The sequence below is a fragment of the Coturnix japonica genome, chromosome 2, assembly GCF_054131305.1.
Source record: "Coturnix japonica strain WE chromosome 2, WE-NBRP24, whole genome shotgun sequence".
NCBI lineage: Eukaryota > Metazoa > Chordata > Aves > Galliformes > Phasianidae > Coturnix > Coturnix japonica.
Window position 1 is genome coordinate 53,617,288 of NC_140664.1, and position 19,589 is coordinate 53,636,876.

The 19,589-nt window shown below is 40.5% G+C and overlaps 1 protein-coding gene across 5 annotated transcripts in view; it reads right to left on the reverse strand.

Annotated features, from left to right (window-relative positions):
* Nucleotides 1-19,589, reverse strand: part of MBP (myelin basic protein) — a 99,762-nt gene that overhangs the window by 8,802 nt on the left and 71,371 nt on the right. For 4 of the 5 annotated variants that reach the window (XM_015855126.3, XM_085537581.1, XM_085537583.1 and 1 more), the window contains exon 4: nt 7,882-8,312. In XM_015855126.3, the coding sequence (XP_015710612.1) occupies nt 7,882-8,312 (431 nt within the window). Of the gene's footprint in view, nt 1-7,881; nt 8,313-12,512; nt 12,827-19,589 lie in introns of those variants that run through there. The other variant, XM_085537584.1, reaches the window with a different exon arrangement.

Consider the following 19,589-nt stretch of genomic DNA (forward strand, 5'->3'; position numbering starts at 1 on the left):
TGTCCCACTTGATTTTGCCTTCAGATATGATGGTGAGTGTAAAACAGTGGTTGAGCAGTAGCAGCACTTAGTGACACTAAGATCCCGTGAAGTGTCTCTCTGCTTTTGCTTGGTGTAAGCAATGAGTCTTGCTACTATTATAAGTTCTAAAGCCTCTTGTTCCCATTGAGATCACTTACAAATAGAGACTGCACAAGTAAAGGGCAAACAGCTTCTAATTCCCAAGCAGTAGATGATACGTCTTAGAGACAACAGTGACATTACAGTGTTTTAGCTCTGGAATACTGAATTTACAGCTTTTCAGACTCCTATCGCTATGATTAATGTGTAGCTTTGTTGCCTGGCAAAATCAAGATGCATATGAAACTGGAAAATAGCTGATTTGAAATCAAACCTTGTACGCATTTTTGACATGAGTAAGTGTAAAAGGCAATGGATGATTTTCATGGGTTCAGTAGGTTTCTTGGTTTTCAATGGGTTACCTTCACAGAAGTCACTGTGCACGGATCATAAAAAATCAACGCATTTAAAAAAGCTAGAGATATAAAAAGTACATTCAGATTGCTGTATAAAACTGAATTGTCCCACTGTGGGAAGTGATGCTTAACCCCATTAAGAAATTTGCAGCAGTGCAGGTAGAATAAAAATGTCTATTAAACATTAAGTGTTTCAAAACAGACTTCCATGTGGGAATAGAGACGTGTCCTTTCAGTGGTTATATACACTTTTCTTCTACACAAGAGCAAATGTGTAGATTGAGCAGAGCCATCATGGGAAGGCTGACAAATGTTTGGATATGGAATTTGCTTCATTTCAGAATTCAGAATTGTTTTGTACATAGTGTTTGCCTCAGGGTTTCCTCTGCAGAGCTGGTGGTGTTTCTTCCAGGTTGTCCACAATTTACTGACCTGTTGCAATAAATGAGGGAAAAGCCAACCCATTCTCCCCCTGCTGGTCCAAAGGAGACATTTATAAGTGTTTTATAAACGTTTATCATCTAACTTAGTGAACTTTTCTAATCACTTCAGAAAGGATGAGCCACGTATCCTTGACAGGGTACCGTAAATTTCTCATAGAAATTAAGACAGAACCAAAATGAGTTTCTGGAAGAAACAGAGCAGATGGATAGGAAGAAAGATGGAGAGTCTTGGAGATTGTGGCTTCCAGTCCTATGTGGAATTACAGAATCATTAAGGTTGGAAAAGACCCCTAAGATCATCAAGCCCAACTTTTCACCAACCACCAATATTGCCCACTGACCACATCCCTCAGTTCCACGTCCACATGGTTCCTGAACACCTCCATAGACAGTGAACCCCACCTCCCTGGGCAGCCTGTGCCACTGCATCAGCGCTCTTTACAAGAAGTGTTTCCTAATACCCAACCTCAACCTCTTGTGGTGCATCTTGAGCTCAGGATTGCACTCTTTAGCTTTGAAATAGGTGGTGAACAGAAAAAGGAGGAACCTTTTGATTGAGGAGGCCCAATGCCTAATATTTGCATATAATCAAGAAGCAAATGCGATAAAAGATGATAATGATTTGGATAACTGAACTATGTAAACACCAAGGGTATGCTATCACCATGTAACTGCTGACCAGAAAAATGGTGAAGAAGAAGATTACAGCCCTGAGCAGAGGTAAAAGTGGTGCTGGTTTCATTTCATGAAACACTTCCTCTCTCAAACTGCTAACAACAGCACAATGCCCATCCCTCAAGCCTTACACTGCTTTATCCCGCTCTTATTTGAAGACATCAATCATGTTCTGTTTCTTTTCTGCCTATAATGGGTTAAAAAAAAAACAGCTGCTGAACTCATGTGCAGGTTGTTTGCATGTATTATTGCTGATGGCTGCATAATTTAGGGGAAGAATATAACAGCAAAGAGAGAAAACTATTACACAATAATCAAATGTGTCATAGTTAGCAACGTATTTCTTTGAAACAAATACTATCTGAGGTGGAAGTGCCAATGATACATTTGCTATAAAATGAGGAGGGAGAAAAAGTAGCCCCGAAACCCTGAGGTTTCCCTCAAGGCGTGTTAATTGTATGAAATATCTGAAATGAAAAGGTAAGTGTGTTAGGAATGAAAGATGGGTGAGATCCAATAACAGCATCTTAAGGCAGTGGTGAGGGACTTCGTGTAGCTTGAATGAAACCTGGTCACTTTATTGTGCAATGGGTAAATGCGCGTGTCTACCCTGACAGCATCTCAGGAGCTCCATCAGGTATTTTACATCAGTACATGAAATGAAAACCACCAGCTGCTGCTAGTAACAAGTGATGGCGGTGGTACAAAATAAAGTCAGCACAACAGACTATTAACTAACTTTTTTTCTCACTTTTCTACTAGGGAGCATTTACTTAGTTCAAAAGAGCTATAAAGTTCAAAACATCACTGATTTGGGCACTCCAGGATGGCAAAAGTGCTAAGGATAACTCATGGTTTGTGAGGAACTGAGATAGAATATAATATAGATAGAAGAAAAACAATGGAATGGATTTAAATATAAAGCGATTTATTTACAAATAAGTTGGCTTGGTTCCAGCAGAGAAAGCAGAAATAGTGAGAAAGATGTAACGTTGGGTAGAGCAAAGCACTATGCTAAACTTTGAACATGTTCATTGGACCTGTGTGTGAGCTCTGGGTTCCCACCCTGCCTTTCCCACCTGTTTAAACCCAAATAAGGCATTGTTGGGTTTCTGGGGAGCACTGTTATCTCCCTTTTAAACAGAGTACTACGTGAGCTGGTGGGTAGAGGTCTCCAGGAGCAAGTCAGCAGAAACTGAGGTGGAACATACTGTTAAAAACGTCATAAAAAGGGGAAGTCTTTTGCTGTAGAATGACCAGAAACAGTGATTTTTACAATGCTTTGGTTGACTGACTTGTATCCGAGTGGATAAAATATTCTAAAAGCAGTTAAGTGCACAGACTGTTCTTGCCCGTCCAATGGTGATTTCCCCTTCAAATTCTCATTGAAATCTGTGGCTGCTGCTTTGCCCCATTCCTGCAGCCAGGACACAATACAAAACCAACACTTTACCAAGAATTACTGCTCACTCTTTTAAGTATCTCATTCGAACTAATTTGACTTCCAAATTCATAGGAGTGATTGTTTCAAGCAGTAATTTCCTTAAAATGCAAGAGAGAATTGGCTTCAGTGCATGAAATCATGTGTTAAATGTTAAGCATGTATAACAGATATGGGTTATGTGTGTTAAATGGAGATGTTAAACTGTGTCTTGTGCGATGTTGACTCCTGAGCCTTCCACTTGTCAGGTGGTATGCAGTACTTACCTGTTAATACTTGCTTCTTATGTACAGGTTACTTGGGTTTTTTTAGGCAGACAAATCTCAAGTGCTTGGAGGCCTTACAGACCAAAGGAGCATTGGTGAAACTGGGAATTCTGATGCTAATTCATTGTTAGGTGCTGCATCACCCCTTATTATGTGCTGTGAAAACAAGAAGCTGGATTCGGTTCACCCCACGTGGATGTGTGAACACTGGATGGAGCAGCCTTGGTTAATGAAAACCTATCATCTCCATCTAAAAGGAAAGCTTTATTCCTTTGTCAAATAAACTTCCCACACATTTAGTTACTTTTGATTACTTTGTATGCCCTCTTGTACTATGAAGTGGTTTGCTGTGGTTTCTGTTAATATATTAAAAGTATTTAAAATAAATTAAATCATTAGTACGCCAGTTTTGTCATGAAAACAGTTTAATGAGTACATAAACAAAGCACATAGAAAGCAAAAGCTTAAAACCAAGTAGTTACAGTCAATCACCACAAGCTATATCCGAAATATTTACACGCACGTTGCTTGCGCGGCAGGTTTACAAAGCCAGAGTCTGGTGAGCAATGCCACTCCCTGAAAACCAAGACTTGGAAGTAAAAGATCACAGTATTGACTGACAGCACATCATGGATGAGGCAAACTAGCATTGCTGCAACTACTTTTGAGCATTCTCACAGTGCCATAGGGTACATCAAAGCTTGCGCAAAAGATTAGATTGAGTTCATGTGCTGAGAGAAAAGATCAATGGGTACTCTGAGAATCATGTAGGCCCGTGTTGTTCTTTGAGGCCTTATGCATCCGCATCTTTATCTGCAGTCTTTTCTTCAGATCCCCATTAAAATTATCCCTGCTTCTGCTCTCCCAGAGGAGCGCAGAACTCCAGCTACCTCCTAGCCCTAGGGTAGGAAATCCATGTCCACCTTCCATACCCTTTGTACCCAAACACACTGAGTGGGTAGGTGCAAGGCTTCATACAGGCCACAGGAGAACTTCACAAGGTTCCACAGAAAACTGAAGCAAAATATGAAAGACGACTCAATCCATTTTTCTCACTCCAAGTCTCTCATTCACCACCACTCGCCATGTTTTGCTCTGCTGCATTTGTCACAAGTGTAGTTTAAAGTTTAGTTTGTTAATACATAATGTTAAATCGGGACCAAAGTTTTTGTTTCACAGTCCAAAAAAATCATAAAGAAAAGAATTACGAAAGCTTAACCAACTGATTTAGTCACAGATGTTCCCATAAAGAAACAAAAGAGCACTTAGCACATATTGAAGCTGAATACAGGCTAAGACCTATGAGGCAGGGAGAGGTTTGATCACTGTAACATAAAAGTTGCTCATACACTTCACAGATGTTTAGATAAATATTCCATAAAGATTAGAAAGAAGGTAATTTATAGTTACACTGCTGTGTTGTGTGCTTCTGGAAATGTCTGCACCGCAGGTTCTTTTTATCACCTTTTTTAACATCTTCTGTAACATGACTAAAATTAGGCTGTGGGTAACAGTAGCTGTGCTTGGAATATTCCACTTTAATCAAGTTCTGTAAGTCTGAAATTCAAGCTGTGCTTTTGACTGAGGTTTCTTATCAAAATCTAGATGGGGCAGGGGTGGAGAAAACAACAGCAAATGCACTGCGGCCCTATAGAGGAGAAAGTATTTCTGTACATTCCAGTGCTTCTGTTTTTATTTACTCCCATGGGACACCCACAGGCTCTTAATTTAACTTCAGAATTCCATGATAAAGGAGAAATCTGCTCCAAGAGAGAAAAGGAGGCCACGCAACAGTTGCTTCTTTATTCCTACCCCACCTTTCCTTACACAATAGTGAGTATTATTCATTTATGTGCCTTCCAGCTATGGCTGAAAGCTGAAAATGCCTCCACAAAGAATTTATACTGTGTTTTGCTTGAATGTCAGCCCTAAATTAGTACAAAGAGTGAGTGTTGTCTTTGCATTCCAGTGCTTGCTGGTGTGGGCAGTTGAGATACGTGCTCCCACTGGGCACAGCTCTTGTGAAGAAGGATGGGCACAAGGAAGGCAGATGCATAACTGCCTTTAAAAAGTTTCAAAACTTGACTGCAAACACATGAACACTACAGGAACTTCTCTATTTTAAGGTGCTTTTTTGGGGGTAGTATCTATCTATCTTATTTAGCAAAGCCCCATTTCCTTAGCAGAGTTTGAAAAACTGCCAGAAGACATCGTTCTTGTTCATCTCTTCTTTGAACATCTCAGGTGTGTTTCACTGCTCTGACACTCTACAGAATCCAGCAAATTACAGCTATTCAGATTTTCAGTACAAATAAGATTATTTTGCCACCTCGATGTCCTCTGTATACACACGTATAAATAAATGACACCACAAGCCTTCCTTGATACAAGAAACCAAAAGCCATTGATACAAAGCCTAAATAAATAATAATTGAATAAACAACAGAACTGTTTGTGGCACTTGTTCAACATCTTCAGCACTGAAACTCTCCTATGGAATAGATTCCCAAGATATGTTTTCATGTATCAATATTATCATTGTGATAAACAGGGATAAAGATGCTTTGACACTGAAGTCAGTGCTGATGTGACTGGCTTTTGCCAAGATGACAAAGCCGCTCTGTGCTTCCAGCTGAAATATGTAAGCCAGGACTCCAAACATTAAATGTAGTCTTTTCTTTTTTTAAAGGAATTCCTTCTACTAAGCAAATAGTGTTAACCACAATTCTGTACCGGTTGTGCAGACATTAAGTGCCTCAAATTAAATACACTGAACAGCAACAGAGATAAGACAGATGGCACTCTGTCCTCTCACATGATGGATTATGTAGGGATCTGCAGAGAACCACAGCGATCATGTTTACCCAAAAGGATACAACACAGAACACTGTACAACTTGCAGCCATGTTTTAGTCATCGCTACGAAAAAGCGGGTGGGTTGGTTGGTTTTATTGCTAAGCAAGGGCGTACACACACCTCTGTATAGCCTAAGTTTTTGGTAATGTTTTCTTGGCATTAAGAGCATTTCATAAATGATTTGTCATTGAGTAATGCAATATATGGATAAAAGAGCAAGAGTTGAGCTAGCCAGTGAGGTTGCAGAACATAGCATTGTTGGGAACAATTTGTGATACCTGCAGTTTAGAAAAGTAAGAATTAATCACAGCAACCACTTGTTGCATGTTCTAGTGACAGTCATATGAACATCTCCATCTTTACTAGATGAATCTTTGCCATAAGCGTTATTGTCATAAGCCTGACTGGCTTCAGTTTGTCAATATGAGAAACAAGAAGACCAGAATACCCAGCTTGCTTAGTCCTAGTGCCAACATTTTGAAGCTGCTGTAGCTCTGATCCTGAGGTTCTAGAGCATTTTTCATCCACTGGTCTACACAGTGCACCAGCTCTTTAGGGAAGCACAAGTATAAGACGTGCTTCCAAGTGCAGAGCTGAACAGTGCGCTGACAGCCTGCAGGTGTCACACAATCACAAATCTCCATTAAAACACCGTGCCCTAATGTAATGATGTCATGATCCAGCTGGTCTGGGAAAGCTGTGTGTAGTGACCCACCCCAGCAAGCATCGTGGGGGAGCAAATAGCACAGGTTGTCAAAGGTTATTGTAAAATTTGTGGCTTGCTAGCAAGTAGGAGTACTGCTGTTTGTAACATATACAATTCAAGCAACTGTACCAAACAATACATTTAGCTAAAATGAGGGTTTGGGGAGCAGCTCAAATGGTTTCGTAGTGTGTAAACACACGAACACAAGACTGCTTATTTTCATTGTACCCTTTGCTATGTAAATGATGAGTTTAGGCTCTCCAAGAACAGTGAACAATGTATAGTATCTAACAAAGGATGCTGATGAATGCTAGGAGAGGGAACAATACGGTATTCCTTTCATCTATACCTTGATTTTCAATTCAGGATTAGTGCATGATTTTATTACACAATTTTTGATGTTAAGTGCTTAGAATATAAGTCTTAGCTGGACATTTTTTGCACACCTGTCAGCCTGTCCCCTCAACAATGCTACCAACTTGACCTTAAAATGTGCCCTTGTGCAAACAGGCTGAGAATCTGGCCGTCGTTCTTTTTCCATCATATATTTCTAAGTCTGTCCCACAGTTATTGCCCAACCATAGAGCCATCACTTTGCATTTAGTGCTTTCATCCAGCTCAGTTTCACATATATTTAAAAACAACACAAAAGCAGGCTCAGGTCTCTCCCTAAACAGCACAGCATACAAATACACACAGCACGCCATATAAAATGCTCATCAAAATTCTGCTTGGTAATGTTTCTAGAGCCACCTGGATTTCTAATACTCCTCGTCACAACCCAGAAACAGCTCCTTGCATTTCTCAGATTTATGTTGTTTTTGTTTGGTTGTTTTTTTTTGTTATTTTCAGATCAAAGCCAAGCATTAAGTTACACAACTGCAAGTACAGTCTTGCTGGCTAAGTCAACTCTTGCATTCTAGCAGTTACACCTTCTTCTCAGTCCCACCCTTATCTCTTTAATTGTATATATTTTTTTTTCCTGGAGCTGTGCAGTTCTCTATTCCTCAGAGCTCACCTTGCCAAAGCCCCGCCGAGGAACGTGTCTGTCACCTCCAAAGAATCTGCCCAGCGAGTCAAGTAGACCCGAGTCTCTGTGCCTTGGAGATCCATGTCGAGCATGGTCTATAGTGCTTGCCGATGCCATTTTTGATCCGTGCCGGAAAGAGGAGCGTTTTTGTGAAGCCATCAAATCCGAATTCTCTGAAGCTGCTGCACTGTCCTCTTGGATGGTCTGTAGCTCGTCTGACTCCGAGGGCCGATCTTTGAAGGTGTTGTCTTCTCTCCCTGGGGCATCTCGGGAAAAGAGGCGGATCAAGTGGGGGCGACCGGCCGTGTCAGCTGGGTGGGACTGGGGCCAGGCATTCTTCGGATCCGCTGTGCCTTTGGAGTCTGTCACCGCTGGGCTCTTCGTGGAGGTCCCATTGTTCTGGTTCACATCTGCCTCTCCTGCAAACAACAAGGATGAGATATGAATACAGGCCTGTGAAAAACAGCCCGGGAACAATGCTGCTTTCTTTCCACTGCCTTGAGATGGCCATTTCATACAAAACCCGTAATATGTGCTGTTGCGACGCAACTATGTTCTCTAGCAGCCTGCAAGAACATTAAGCTATCTTGGAACTGAAACTGCAGTGATGTTCTCACACGAAATTTGCAGTAGTTCTAGGTGGTTTTTGTGGTTTTTGTTTTTTGTTTGTTTTTGTTTTTAAATTACAAGTATTTGTAAATAGATTAATTTGTTAGAAGCATAACTGACTTAAATTGGCTTATGTGGAAAGCTTAGTGACTCTGAGGCTTTTAGCTACAACGTCTGGACAGGCAGATTTCCAGTACTTTCCACTGAAGACTGGAACTCTATAGCATGTTTTTTTGTCTCCTAAACAGGGGAAAGTAGTTCAAGCGACATAGCAGGACTAATCACTTCCCAGTGCATGCTCCCCCTCTGCATTGTCCAACCTTCTCCAGCTGAAGTTCTGCCCCGGCTTTGAATTTCTCACTTTGACAGTGAAGCAATTCCATTAAATTCATGAACAAAAGCAAAATGATGTGTGAGAGATTTATTTACTACTTAATTATCATCTCTTCAAACAAGTAAAAAAAAAACTGCAACCTCTGCTTTGCCTCCCAGGACAGTTGTTCTCCCTACATTTCCCAGACTATCTGATGCTGAAGGCCATGAGCAAAGCTATCCCAATTGCATTTAGTATTTGTGAGAAGTGATTAAAAAGGATTCACAGAAACCAGTGAGCATTTTTCCAAGAGAGGCTCCAAGACAGATCTCCTTGACCTGTGCCAATATTTGCTGCCTTCTCTACAGTTGGGTTCTGATGCACACACTGGATTATCTGCAAAATAAATCCGTTACAGCACACATAGCACTTAACACATGCTCTATGTTGATAGAAAACTGAGTTTTTTGTTTGTCTTCTTTTGTTGTAGACTAAAACATGTAGATACATACTGCATCTAATATGCCTTCTCAGGAATACAAAACCAAACCAAACCTGTTGGTAGATTACTGCTTGAGAATCAGTCTCAGAGCAAACACTTCTCACACACACCCCCCATGTCACAAATATCAAGTTTTTTGGAGTTAATAAAGCTTGAAATTTCAGACAGAAGTTCTAGTTAGTCACATGTTACTTTTAGGGTTTCCTCATTACCTCATTAAATCTCCCTTTGCTCTGGCCTTTGATGCCATGTGAGGAACAGAATCCGGCAAATACTGTTACATTTCCTAAATAGCCAGGGCTCTAGGACTTCGAAGCAATTTTGGACTTGATGAAATCATTTTATGCCACTTTTCCCACCCACAGGGCACTGAAGAAACCTCTTCTCAGGCTGAGAGCATTTCTGAAGTAAATTAAAGGGTAAAAGCACAAGACAGAAATTATGATTTCTCCAACTACATACCTATTACTTACCAAGTGACAATTTGTTGTTATCAGCCTGCTGCAGTTCTAACACAGCTTCTCATATGAAAATATTTTGTGCAATTCCAATGTGTGCCTTTGAAAACTACCCAGACTACATTAGGGAATCTTAGACTTTCCTTTGGTTAAAACACTTGAAAGTATTTCTCAGGATTATACTTGTTTAACCACTGCTAATTGTAACTTAAGACCTCATCAGAAGAGAAGAGGAAGATATTTGCTGGCACCGTTGTGATTTTAGTTCTCCTGAGAAGATGCTTTTGGATTCCTTACCAGTTACTAAACCTCAACTGTTTTTCCTTAATCAAATGAAAGATAAAATAGCATCACCAGTATGTGACACTTTCTGAAATTGCAAAACATTTTAAATAGCAACCATAACCCCAGATTCTATACCATAATACAAATCCATTCAAGGACAGAAAAAGAAAAATAAACAAAAGAGCTATTGTATTTAATTAAATGCATTAACAAGACACCAGAGCATCTGCATACTAATATTTTTTACAACAGTTGTGCTTTGTGTCACTGAATACGTGTATTGGTAAGCAACAAAGAAGGGCATTTGTGCAATAAAAGTTGCTTCTGTGAGCTGTGAAGCATAAATCTTTCTGTATGTTCTATTTCAGTAATGAAAGCATACATTTAAGTAAGTTTTCTTCTAGATTTTCTTCATGCTCAAGTGTTCTTTAAGGTGTAAAAATACATAAATAACAATATTTGAGCTAACTAAGTGAAGTCTTCAAGCGAATTTTGAGAGAGCAATCACCTTTAAGAGACCCAGAAATAATGGAACATGCAAACGTTTGTGCACAGGTCTGGTTAGAAACAAGTATTTAGACTTCTACTAAGGCCCATCATAAAGACAGGGAAAGTTATGCTGATGTGTTTTTTGTTTGTTTCTTCCTGCAATATGAAGTTCTGCTTTGACAAGGCTGTATAAGACTTCAAATAAGCAAGAATAGCCTTCCTATGACACATCATTTGTACAAGAGAAAGCTGTCAGGGAAGAAGAGGGTTGCAGGCATTATTCTTACCCCCCAAAAAAAGTCTTGCAAATTAGGTTAATTTTAAGAGTAAATACAGCACATTGCATTGCCATAAGCATAACTGGAAGACTATTAAATTGTACACTGTTGGTCTGAGTGGACAAGCCATCTGTTTCCAAAATGAAGCAATATAGATGAACCAGAAAAATCTAAACAGCCAGTTAATGAAATTAACTGATGAGGGGACTTTCAGTGAACCAATATTAAAACTAACCTCCATTGTCTTTAATAGGAGTCAGGCCACACCTCACTATGCTCAAAACCACTGTGCCTTGAAGCTCAACTTGGCAACAGTGATTCATCACATCTCTTGACAATCAAAACGACATCCCTGAATAAGCCTCAAGTTAGCTGGGACCTCTCAGCCCTGTCTGAACAATTGCTACTGTCAGAACCTGTTTTATACAAAGCAAAATACTAGTGGTAGGACTAGAGGGAATGGCTTCAAGTTGTGCCAGGGGAGGTTCAGGTTGGATATTAGGAAGAATTTCTTCTCAGAAAGAGTAGTCAAGCACTGGAACAGGCTGCTCAGGGAGGTGGTGGAGTCACCTTCCCTGGAGGTGTTCCATGGAAAGGGTAGATGTTGCATTTAGGGACACGGTTTACTCGGCCATGTTGGTGGTGGAAGGTAGATGGTTGGACTAGATGGTCCTAGTGGTCTTTTCCAACCTTAATGGTTCTATGATTCTATGAAACAAAACCAGGCCAATTCAACATTTAATTTCCTCAGAAACAGAATTCAACTACATGGCTCAGCAGTCTCAAAGTATGAAAGGAAGTGTGGTGAACACTGTTGAACCTGTTAAAAGTGGCTGAAGGAAGTTATCTGATCAAATTACCTGAAGAAGCAAAGCTTGATTTCTCTCCTTGATTTCTCCTCAGTTTCTCAGTGCTGAGATACTGCAGACCAAAAAATGGCTCCCAGCCTAACTTAAAGGATCTGTGTTAGAAGGCAGCATGCCATCAGACATTTTACTTCAAGAGCTAATTACTAGGTTTGTCTGATGCTTGTCAAATTGTTGAAAGTCAATTCTGAACAAATATTTCTGTCTGGAATAGACTGCACACAGTACGCTAGTTTGAAAAACAGTTGGTCATAGCTCCAAATAAAACCAGAACATATCTACTGTTGCATTAAGCCTTTCTACAAACAGTTTCCCCATTTGCTACACTAGCAAAACCAATACAGAGAAATGCCATCATAACAAATTCACAGGAATTCAACTACTGTGGTTAGCTAAGAGACCACTTCCATTACAGGCCGCTCTCCTCCTCCCCTCCTTACCAAGTCTTATTGCTTCTGTGGGAAACAGTCCACCCAGAGATTAATGTTCTCTGTAGCTTCAATACAACTTCATAGCATAAGATGAATATTTCTCTACATAGGAAATTACTTTCCCTGTGAGCTTGTCAAACTATAAATGAAAGCTCCACAAAAACAAGAAACCAACTACTAAGCACAACAGGCACTCCTTTGACTCTTCCCTTACTGCATACATTAGACATTACAGAGCATAACACTCCTACCAGACAAGAATATAAGGCATTTCCATTCTGCTGGTTAGCAGAGTGCACCTCTATCTACCCCTCTCATACACAGCAGTTGAGTAATGGTATAATGGGGCACAATTTTCCTCACAAAAAAAAAAACTGCAATGACTTACCACTAAATAGACCCTTCATTGCCAAAGGGAAAGCAGATCTAACTGCAAATATGAGCTGCACCATTTTTCAGGCCTTCTCTCAGCTGTATGAAACACAATTCCCAGAGCTCATTCAACAGTTCAAGAGTTGGAAAAGTCTGTCTGTGAAGCGATTTATCCAGAGAGTTACTGATAACAGAAAACTGGTTACATGCACACAACTCTTTGTAAGTAAGTAGTATTGCCCAATTTTGTGTCAGTTCCTTTAAAAATACAGGACTGACCAGGGGGGAAACAAAAGCCTCCAATATCCTGTAAAAACAGACTATCTGTATGCAGCTGGATCTCATTTTGCTGCTCCTGGTCTGCTAATATTAATTTCCAGTTTGACATTTTGCTGCTTGGGGCACAACAAAGGACTTTCAGATTTTGAGTACTGGGCCTCATCACTGCAATGTTCATGCAAGCAGCAGCAGTTTGCAAGGACTGCACTGAATCTGCTTAAAATAAAGACACTTAGCTGGCAGCAACCAATTCAAAGCCATGCTTATATGGAGACATGATATAAAATTACAAGCAACACAAGTAGTAAATTGTGTTGTTTAACAGCAAGGACCACTTGCCTTACCTGCTTTCCTAAGCTTCCCTCTTTCACTTCAGGGGCCCTAGGCTTTAAAATTAGATGCTGAACATGGAGTAGAAGAGATCTCCATAGTAAGCAGGTGAAACTAGTGCTGTGTTGTATTGTTGCTGTGGTATCCCATGTGGTAGGGTAACTACATTGATTTTTTTCAACTAATGAGGGAAAACCAAGGTAGAACAAATGGCCAGATGAAAACATGTAAGAACGTGGCATTCATAATGGAATGGCGACACTAATCACAATGAATAAGTCTTACTTTGTGATTAAACAAACAGTACGTAATTTCTACAGCCCCTGCTGACAACTTTATGGTTTAAGAGAACTGGTTCTATGCAACAAATAAAAATACACCATGCATCCATTACAGCTGAGGTTCAGCATTATCATTCCAGTGAAGGCACCTAAGTTCTACAGCATCCCTGAGTAAAAACTAGCAATGCTGTGTCAGAGATTTTGGATATACCATCACAGGAAACCCACTTGTGGAAAAATCTTGTCTATCTTCAAGCTTTACCCCAATGGACATGTAACTCCTGACATCTGCATGTCAGAGAGGAAAAAACACTTGTAGTCCGTGCAGCAATAACTCTATGTTGAGGTCAGTGCCCAGAGCCTGGCTATTAACAGGAAGCACATGTGGTTGCTGTGGGCAGAAATGTGTTGATGCCCTGTTACCTGCAGTAAGAGGCTGCTCTGGGAGCCAGGTTTTAGACTTGATGGAGGAAAACCAACACCATACCATCTTCAAAGTTGTACACCTTGTGTTGTTTATATCTTCAAGTATCCTCCTACTAAAGAAATTTTGCACTTCATCACACAGACACTCAATTAAAGCAGCAAAATGAGTTGTGGCAGCAGCTGAAATAGCTTTGTTCATTATGGACATGTCAAAGGAAATGGATCACAGAAAGACAGCCTGCTATGTTTTTCAAACGGTGGTAGCAGTAGTTGCATAGCAACTATGTCTTCTCTCATTACTGATGATGCTGAAGCTTAAAACCAGAAATACAACAGGCCTTTCTTCTCAAAATTACTCTAAAAGTCATGCACTACCTCCAGACTCAACACACAAGAAGTTAGCAGGGGGCAGGGAGGAAACTGTTATCTGTGGCTGCAATGAACTGCATTTCCTCCTCTTCCCCTGTTATAGTTGTTTTATATATTACAGTCTATATATTTCTTCAAAGCAGTGATGCATTGTTGTATGAAATTACCATTTAATCCCTTCTTCTGAGGTCTTGCAGAAAGATCTTCTATTCAGCCACGTACTGCCTTTACATTCAGTGCTGTTAGGTGAAGAAAGCTAACAGTGTGGGAGCACACGTAACAAAAAGAGAACTGTTCCAGACCTTGTCATTTGCCTCCTGGCTGCAAGAAGATGTGGTATGCTTATAAGCACACTGAAATGAACAAATTTCACAAGAAAAAAATAATAAAGCATTCCAAAAGGTTAAAAATATACCCCATGGGAAAGTCATCTTTTGATCAGGACTGCAATTAGTGCCCAAGAGCCCTGCTCTCTGCCTGTTTTCACCCCACTGGTTCTCTCTTCCCTTGGCTCACAATGAGGAGTCGGAGCGAAGCCCACACGGTGGCCTACCATTGTAGAGGAATGCAGCAGTGTAGGCCTGGCTTGCAGCCTCTCGCTCTTGTTTTCCAGCAAATCTGGCATTGCCTCCCTTTGCTGAGGGTTACAAAGGAGAGTACAGAAAACAAAAAAGCCTGTGGTTGAAACCAGTGGGACTTGCTATGGCAGAAATTTGGAATCTATGAGAAGCATGTGGCAGCTCTCCATACAACCCGCAGAAGGTTTATTTTTACAAGAAGAAAAAAGAAAATAAAACTTAAAAGAATTTTATCCACCCACCGGTTTTGAAGAAAAATGTCCCTTTGTTATTACTAGAACATACAGGTTTGGTTTAATCTTAAGTAGCTTACAAAAGACTATTGCCCCACAGTGAAATGAGCTGGGGCATCATTTGTAACAAACCATTTTGTGTACTCAGAGGAAAAATAAAATCACCTGTCTGATCCATCAGCATTTGTTATCATAGAATGGCTTGGGTTGGAAGGGACTTTTTAGATCATCTAGTTCCAGCCCTTTGCTATATCCTCACAGTTTGTACAACCGACCGGTGTTAAATGAAGGATTGCTTATTTATCTTTGTTACAGCCACCTTGAGTATGAACAACAGTTATGTTGCAAAACCTGTACATACCACTCCTGCAAAATGACTAGCGTTTCAATCAGATTGCACAACAGCTCACGCTATGGTTTGTATTTTCCACATCAGCCACAGGTTTTTTTGTTGTTCTTGTTTCTTTTTCTTTTTCCTGAGAAATAACCTATTCCTGTTAGTACAACTGAATACACAGTATTAGAGTTCTTTCATTGTGAGCTCGGGGCAGTGACTGAGCTAGCCTCGTTCAAAGGCTCAGAGCATGATAAGAGACACGTAAAGCCAGCTATAGAATATATGCTGCTAAAAATCATGATGCAGCTGCTTCGAAACAGCACTTGGTTATTCAAAACATTACTGGGTTATTGGGTTGTTTGATTTTTTTTTTGTTGTTTGTTTGTTTTTTAAATCAGGGTTAAGTATATATGAGACAAATTATATTTATGAAGCATACCTTGCAAAATAAAATATGTTTGTAACTAGACTAACCAAGTATGGTTTAAGAAACATGCTTTGATCATGACCACAGGAAAACTACCTACTCAGAGTTACCATCATTATAGGATTTGCAGGGAGGGGAGTTAATAGATTTCAGAAGAAAATTTTTATAAGATACAGAACAGCGCCATACAGGACATTTAGAGTAATACCTGCTATCCAGTACACTATTTGCTAACGTTTCTAAACATATTTGAATTAACAGGATAGAAATAAGCCTTTAGACTGTTTTACATTCTCTCTAATTGAGTTGATTAAAGAATTACTCAGCACCTTCTAAAACCAAAAAGGGTCCAGAGAGACATTTAAAGTTATGTGAACTGCAGTTCTCAATGGTCAGAACAATTGCACAGCTGTCAGATACTGTATTAGTTCAGCATTATCTTCACTTTGGAATTAATTTTCACCTGTAGTAAAAGAATAGAGGAGGAAAAGACTGCAGGTGTTTCTTACAGCTGCATAATTGCATTGGACCAGCTGTGTCAAAGCATGAATCCCTGGGAGGCAGAGGCCCAGAAGACCCACATCTTCCCACTCTGCCTGTGGCAGGAAAAGAAGCTCAGACCTCCAATGTTACCCTCTGGGGAAACAGAAGCAGGTCATGAACTATACTTCCAGTTCAAGATGGTTGGACTTCATGATCTTGAAGGTCTTTTCCAACCTAAGTGATTCCTTAAGATGCTGACAATGACAGACAATCCCTGTCCAACATGGAAACAGCACACAGTTATCTGGAACACTAGCTCTGCCTTTGCTATGGACAGTAAGAACAGGTCCTTGAATGGCTAAGATACTGAAAACAGTGCTGGGGACTATGGCAGCCTTTGGTATGCTTACTCTAGACCCATAGCATTAATCATAAATTCACCTTTGGTAATGTTATCTCGAGAGCCTACCCACAGGGGATGCCCAAGGCCCATGGCCAAGGGCTTTGACCAGTCAAGAGCCCATAGTATACAGGGCCAATCACCAACAGAGCAGCCTGAACGCTTTTGTTCCTCCCAGCATGTGAACTCATGGCTCACATGGCACTGAGCAAACAGGGCTCCTCCACCAGTGGCATCTCAGATTACCTTGTGGATGAGAACTTTCAGCCTCAGTTATCAGCTGGTGGAGAGGGCTTTGAAGGTGGTCAGGGAGATGGCAGAGCTGGTATCAGGCTCAAAGCCTGGAAACAAGTTGCTGCATAAGGAGCATTATGGCTTGCTGAGTGGTCTTTTCTCTGAACAAGCTAGCTTTACATTTTCATTCCACCTCAGGCTTCCCAAAAAGACCTTCACTACAAATCAAAAGGTTCCTCCACCTCTAACCTCAATGAAAATGTGCTTCTCTTCCCTTCCCTGACCTTCCTCATCACCTTCTGGCCTTTCACTGATGTGTTAGCTGAGAAGCAATGATCCTTGGCAGGGCAGACTGGAACAAGTCCCTTCAAATGCTCTTGTCCTCAAAACTCTCTTCTGCAAAAGCAAACATCTTTGGGCCTGGGAAAAAGTGAACCATGTCGCCAGCTCTGGATAATCAGTTAGTATAAAATTCAACACAGCTGCTTTGCCATCCCTAATGTCCCACACCCCTGTGCACAACTGCAGTCCTGCTTTCTCTTATTTCTCTGTCCAGCTCTCTCAGCAAGGAAACACCGCTGTTCTTCACAGCCTGCTGCTCTGCTTCTCTACTTTGTTCCCTGCAGCTGCCTGTCTGATCATTTCAGGTGAGCATGAGATGGAAAAAGCAGTAGTTGGGGAGCTACCAAAGTGTAAACCATTACAGCATATTACATGTGGTGAAGACTAAGGAAGGAAAATACCCAATTTTTATGGGTAACATCTTTCAAGCATCTTACATATTCCCTGGGGAACGAGCCGATGCCTTTTTAAGTTAACAAGACAGTTTGGCACCTGCAGAACTCAAAACTGAAACAAAGATCAAATAAAAAAATAAGCTTCTCTGGTTTTCCACTCACTTCATTACGTACCACTTCTGAATGGATATAAATGAAACATGAAAAAGTTCCCCATCGCATGCTTAGTCAGCCATCTTCTGCTTTCTTCATTAGAGCTTTATAGACTTTGACTGCACCATTATTCCCGCAAATGCAATAAACTATGGAGTCATACCAGGCCAAACTCTTTGAATAAATATTTGAAACATTTTTATCACCAGCGCAGTCAAATCCCAACTACTGCTAAAATGAGGAAAAAAAGTCATTCTGCTTTGAAGATCAGCAGCTAACTGCTCGTTTCAAAAAGTACAGTAAGTACTTAGCCACTATATCCTTTCAGCATTTCAGATTTGGGATTTTGGCTGCTTGGCATTTTCCCTGTACATCTTATTTAAGTTTTTATTCATGTTATGAGTCTTGCAGAGGTTCACTATTGAAACTATCACTCTGAGCTAAAGAAAATAAGCCCAAACGCTAGCTTACTAAGAGGACAAGTTTGCCCTGCTGTATCTGAAGTTGCTTGCCAAAATTCACCACACCAAAGCACATTAGTGACAATGATGCTACTGATGCATAGGATCTCAAGGCTGTGTGAGGCTAGTCTTACAGGTTAAAAAGTTCTCTGCTGCAAGGAACTCAGCTCCTGGGAACTCTGCATCCTGACATAAAAGAAGGGAACAGATTTTTGCCACCATGCTCTGCCTTGCTTTTCAAAACAGCTTTGCTTGGTGGCTGCATGATGAACAACATCAGCACAGATCTAGGAATTGCTGCAGGATAAATAAGTAGAGGCTATGAAAATATTCTAAGACAATCCATACAAGAGAAAAGAAGCACTTCGGACCATATAGCAGTGATAAATTACTCAGAGCCTTCCCAGCATTTTTAATTTACTATAAAAAATTAAGATTTCCTTGGTAACAAAATTTGGTGTCCAATGAAATATTTTTCAGAAGCAAACTCATGTGTCTAAAGAATTGATATCTGATCTGATTAAAATGTCTCCTTTTGTCTGTCAAAAAGACTCAAGAAGGAAATCTTATCTCTGGAATTTATCACAGGGTTTACAGCAAGCAATATCTTCTTCATAACAGCCTCAACTGCAGCTACAATAAGGAATGCTTGAAACCAAGCAGGAAGTTCCAGCAAATGAAGCAATAAGGACAAAGAACTAAAACAGTCTGCACTGACTGAATTGGCACGGGGAAATTACTCCACAGAAAATCTAAAATATCAGCAGAGAGATCCAACTAAGATATTTGAAATAAAAATATCAGAAAGAAAATGATGAGAATTTCTTTTGATGACTAACAAGTTAAAGAGAAGGATGAACCCAGACCTTTACAGACAGATACAAATCACAGAACTGTTTGAGCTGGAAGGGCCTTCAAAGCCCACCCAGTCCCACCCCGTGCCATGGGCAGGGCTGCCCCCCACCAGCTCAGCTGCCCAGGGCCACATCCAACCTGGCCTTGTGCGCCTCCAGGGATGGGGCACCACAGCTTCTCTGGGCAGCTGTGCCAACACTTCACAGCCCTCTGAGTGAAGAATTGCATTCCCTTGCCATACTGCTGGAGGCTTTAGTAGACTTCTGGATCAAATTCACTAATTTCACCAGCAAATTCACCTCTGAAGCCTCACCAGGTTGCAAAACCCACCTGCTCAATAGCAGTCAGAGCTGTCAATAGCTAACATGGGAAGAAAATACATACTTCAAAAACAATGAGTCAAAAGCTTAAGATGTTACCTTTCCTAACCTCCACTGTTAAATGCTTAAAAATCACGCACACTTTAGATATCCATCAACTCTGCGGTGCTGTTAGAATAAGAGCTTCAAT